The sequence below is a fragment of the Coregonus lavaretus genome, assembly GCF_964263955.1.
Source record: "Coregonus lavaretus genome assembly, contig: HAP1_SCAFFOLD_3355, whole genome shotgun sequence".
Classification (NCBI taxonomy): Eukaryota; Metazoa; Chordata; class Actinopteri; order Salmoniformes; family Salmonidae; genus Coregonus; species Coregonus lavaretus.
The window spans coordinates 50,369-55,860 of NW_028164794.1; the positions used below are offsets into that span (position 1 = coordinate 50,369).

The 5,492-nt window shown below is 43.3% G+C and overlaps 1 protein-coding gene across 1 annotated transcript; it reads left to right on the forward strand.

Annotated features, from left to right (window-relative positions):
- Positions 1-1,602: 1,602 nt before the first annotated feature.
- On the forward strand, positions 1,603-3,827 carry LOC311116631 (ras-related protein Rab-11A-like; the record flags this gene model as incomplete). The annotated part of the gene is made up of 2 exons (XM_084191689.1): positions 1,603-1,844; positions 3,628-3,827. Exons 1-2 carry the CDS (start codon positions 1,805-1,807, stop codon positions 3,825-3,827), a joined length of 240 nt encoding a protein of 79 aa, XP_084047815.1. The 5' UTR covers positions 1,603-1,804.
- Positions 3,828-5,492: the final 1,665 nt, after the last annotated feature.

Here is a 5,492-nt window from a genome sequence, read left to right on the forward strand (position 1 = left end):
CCTCAACCCCATAGAACGCCTTTGGGATGAATTGGAACGCAGACTGCGACCTCACTAATGCTCTTGTGGCTGAATGGAAGCAAGTCCCCACAGCAATGTTCCAACATCTAGTGGAAAGCCTTCCCAGAAGAGTGGAGGTTGTTATAGCAGCAAAGGGGGGGACCAACTCCATATTAATGCCCATGATTTTGGAATGAGATGTTCGACGAGCAGGTGTCCACATACTTTTGGTTATGTAGTATAGCTAGCTAGCTCTTTCTTCACTGACATAAAAAGCTTGCTTAGCCTTTTTAAATGACCCTGATGTTGTAGACATGCAGCCCCACAATTAAGAGCTGATTGTTATCAGAAATCAGTTGTAGATCAGCATGTTTCTCTGCGATCCTATCGTTGGGTCAGCTGAGCACAGCCGCTGACTCGAGGCTGCTACAATGACTCCTGACAGAAGAACAGCTGCTAAATGAAAACTCATAATAATGTAAGCATTAGCACTACTAGCTACAGTAGCTTAGAGATAGTAGAGAGATGGTAGAGCTAGGTTTTGTTGGAAGATTCAACACTGTGTGTGCAGCATAGGTAGCTGGTTGGGTTAGCAGCATCGTTTCAGTCAGAGATAATTTCAGTGACTGGCTCAGCTAACGTTAGCTTAACGTTAAGCTAACGTTAATGTTGGACACATTTATGCTAGTTTTCGTGCCCATAGTCTTAACTTCAGAAATAATGCTAATTGAGGCAAAAATAATCCTTAGCTATATATGTAAAAGACTTCCTCACCCCCGCCCAAAAAAAAAACCATCGACAAATTGATTGTTTTAGCTAAGATTAATTCAGACTGTTTTGAGGCAGAGATGGGATTCAGCAAAAGATGTCACCTAGGTAATATTTTGGAATCTTACATTTACATTTTAGTCATTTAGCAGACGCTCTTATCCAGAGCGACTTACAGTTAGTGAGTGCATACATTATTTTTTGTATTTTTCATACTGGCCCCCCGTGGGAATCAAACCCACAACCCTGGCGTTGCAAACGCCATGCTCTACCAACTGAGCTACATCCCTGCCGGCCATTCCCTCCCCTACCCTGGACGACGCTGGGCCAATTGTGCGCTGCCCCATGGGTCTCCCGGTCACGGCCGGCTGCGACAGAGCCTGGATTAGACCACTGCGCCACTCGGGAGCATATTGTCCGACTAGCGGATTCGTTAAACGCGGCACGTGTATAACTACAACCAGTTAGTCAATGGGTACATATGAATTGATAAATACAAAAATAAATGGATGCAGCAACTGCAGACTGCCATTTAAAACTTAATATTCCATCTACTCCTCATAATCGAGAAGTGTGCCACTGTTTTGACTCACCTGAAAAAAAATTCAGGTCCTACCGAGATTTGAACTCGGATCGCAGGATTCAGAGTCCTGAGTGCTAACCATTACACCATAGAACCACACATCATGAAGAGACACGTAACGTATTAGTATGTATTGCACCGATTCGTTCTCCTTATTGTCCTATGACTAGCTGGCTGTCAAGAAGAAGCACCTTTTTGACATAACGTATCAATGTATTCAGTAAATGTATTTCGTTTAGCATCAAAGAAAGTAAGTCGTGTTTTAAAATACCAAACGCTCGATCCGGAAGTGGGCGTTTTATAGCGGTTGAACGCTAACTAGCTTGTTAACTACTAGACTCGAGGTGCAGCAGAAACCGTTGCATTGCAGTGCCAGGCAGGATAGGACCGAGCAACGATAGGAAAAGAAAGGTGCCAATTGGGATCGAACCTCGCATTCATTTTTGATTCAGGATGGGGAACAGAGATGACGAGTACGATTACTTGTTTAAAGGTACATCTATGCTAAATCAGACCTAACGTCACCTGTCCATAAAAATGTAACTTCATCTTGGTTTTATAGTCGCCAGGCTAGCTAGTACTGGTGGTCGCTAGGCTTCGGTAGGGCTCGATGCTAATCTAGTTAGCCGCTAGCTAGCTACACATTCGCAGCAAAAAGTTAACGTCAGCTTGATATCTTATGAACTAAAATGAGTGCGTTTGGATATTATTGTATTATATATTGGGCTATTGTCTTTGTTCCTTAATAATGCTAACTAACAGCCGTTGATCATTTGTCTTTAATTTGTTGGCTAGCTAGCTAACTAAAGTCCTCAATTTCAGTGCGGTACCGTCAGGAAATAAACATCCTCAGCTACTTGGTCAAATGACCACATAACTTAGTTACTGAAACCATAGCTGGATGCCCCAGCTACCTTAATAACGTTATGTGATGTCATTCGTTTAAATGTTTTCTTACAGAAGACATGTCTACATAACTACCACGTTAGGTAGCTAGCTAATTAGCGCTAGATATCTTACCCTAATCCTGCTTGTGAAAGACAGTGGCTTCAAACACAACATGCTCATCATCATAACGACATCTGATAAAATGGGTTCTTCCCATTGTGGAGTAACTACTAGGAACATAGGCCATGGCCTTTCCTCGCCCGAGGAATGTGACTGAGCATTATATTGAGCATTTATGATCTCAAGCACGAGAATGGCATACCACTGAATTTAGACGTTTTTATGTTGTTTTTTTTAAACCTGGATTATAGGCTAGGCCCACTTGATGTCTAGTCAGACCATGTTATCGACTGAGGATTCAAGTTGAGATGTCAAGCACAGAGGAATGTGTGACCGTATATCCGTAGTCGCAAACCATGGAAATGGGGATATAGCTACAGGCTGTATTTATTACCCACTTCTTGTATGACAGGTGTTCCTCACGTATAGCCCAACAGAAACACACCTTATTCATCAAGGCTTCAGGGTAGCCTATAACTAGCTGGAACCAGTGTGTAAACATTGTTGGTCATTGTTGAGAACAGGAGTAATAGAACCACCCTTATGACACATGGGGATGTTTCCAGCTAACAGAGTTAGACCTCAGTTCAGTGCCTGTTCTGCTGCTGCCGAGTATGAAACTAACGATGACATTACATTAGCCCAGGTCTGGATCTGAGGACCTCTGCTCTGCACCAGCCTCGGGGACACTGTAGAAGAGCTTCCTATTCCACGTCGTAATGAATGGGCTCCTTCTTGGTATTAGTTAGCATATGATGGCAATCTTCACAAAGCACATTGTTTTCGAACAGTGTATTTATTGGGATGGATTGTATCACCTCATTGTATGCTGCCTGTATGTACAGTACCAGTCAAACGTTTGGACACACCTACTCATTCAAGGGTTTTTCTTTATTTTTTTACTATTTTCTACATTGTAGAATAATAGTGAAGACATCAAAACGATGAAATAACACATATGGAATCATGTAGTAACCAAAAAAGGTTTTTGTGACTGCATTTTAAACACTTTTTTGGGTTACTACATGTTTCATTATGTGTTATTTCATCGTTTTGATGTCTTCACTATTATTCTACAATGTAGAAAATAGTAAAAATAAAGAAAAACCCTTGAATGAATAGGTGTGTCAACTTTTGACTGGTACTTTTATATGTAGAGGAGTTTGATATTGATATTTGTAATCTAACAATGATTGTGCCTGAGGGGATCAATAAAGTTTGTATTGCATTTGAATTGACTCTAACCTGTCTCTTTGTCTCTGTCCCAGTGGTGTTGATCGGAGACTCTGGTGTGGGGAAGAGTAACCTATTGTCTCGGTTCACCCGGAATGAGTTTAACCTGGAGAGTAAGAGCACCATCGGCGTGGAGTTTGCCACCCGCAGTATCCAGGTGGACGGCAAGACGGTTAAGGCTCAGATCTGGGACACGGCTGGTCAGGAGAGATACCGGGCTATAACGTCAGCGTGAGTCACACACACTAGGGATGATTTCACTGATACGCATCAGTCCCTGATTCAAAAATGTTTAAGATAAGACCGCATCGGTCCGCGGACCCCAAACCCATCCAAATGTAACATGCATCGGTCAGAAAATCGATTCAGAAAATCGATTAAAACGTTACGAATTCGCCGACTCGCTTTTTACATTTACGTCATTTAGCAGACGCTCTTATCCAGAGCGACTTACAAATTGGTGCATTCACCTTATAGCCAGTGGGATAACCACTTTACAATGTAACAGCTTTTTTTTTTTTTTTTTGGGGGGGGGTTGCAGTAAAGGGGGGGGGGTAGAAGGATTACTTTAATAATAATAATAATATGCCATTTAGCAGACGCTTTTATCCAAAGCGACTTACAGTCATGCGTGCATACATTTTTGTGTATGGGTGGTCCCGGGGATCGAACCCACTACCTTGGCGTTACAAGCGCCGTGCTCTACCAACTGAGCTACAGAGGACCACACTTTATCCTATCCCAAGTATTCCTTAAAGAGGTGGGGTTTCAAATGTCTCCGGAAGGTGGTGAGTGACTCCGCTGTCCTGGCGTCGTGAGGGAGCTTGTTCCACCATTGGGGTGCCAGAGCAGCGAACAGTTTTGACTGGGCTGAGCGGGAACTATGCTTCCGCAGAGGAAGGGGAGCCAGCAGGCCAGAGGTGGATGAACGCAATGCCCTCGTTTGGGTGTAGGGACTGAGCTGTTGCTCATATGACTTTCTCTCGGCCTTCCGAAAATACCTCCTATTTTGTGACAACTGATGCGTCCTCTCTTTCGTTGTGTCGAACTAAGCATGTAACTGTGTTGAAAGCCATTGATCTACAAGTCATTTAGCCAAACAACCCCAGGCAGTATCAGGAGCCTAGTCAAAACTCTCCACTGTGCCCAGCTTCGCACGCTGACCAATCCGAAGTAGGCCGCCTGTTCCTGTCTTGCACATCTGTGCGGCACCTTCAGTATTCAAACGGTTTGCGCGATATTAGGTCGTCACTTAACGAATAAAGCCTATGTAATTTGCTAGGTTGTTGTTATATGTGCATGGTTGAAAATGGTGTTTAACCGAAATAGAAGTAAGCTACCGGGGACAACTCTCATCTGGATCTACCTGCTGAACAGGGCTTACAATGGATCTGCTGAACAGGGCTTACAATGGATCTACCTGCTGAACAGGGCTTACAATGGATCTACCTGCTGAACAGGGCTTACAATGGATCTACCTGCTGAACAGGGTTTACAATGGATTACCTTTTGATTGTTTAGGTTTACCATCAGCAATAGTTTAGGTAGTTCTGCTTTAAACAGTCAGTGTATATGGGTCATTTTTAGATATACAGCGTGAAGTTGAACATTTCATATTGAGGACAGCAATCACTTTTGTGAGGCGCACTGCATGGTCGAAGCAGTAGGAGGAAAGAAGCTCACTACAAACTCCCTTATGGCTCTAATCTGATAGTGGTAGTGGGGTGGTAGATGTCTCCATTATGGCTCTAATCTGATAGTGGTAGTGGGGTGGTAGATGTCTCCATTATGGCTCTAATCTGATAGTGGTAGTGGGGTGGTAGATGTCTCCATTATGGCTCTAATCTGATAGTGGTAGTGGGGGGGTAGATGTCTCCATTATGGCTCTAATCTGATAGTG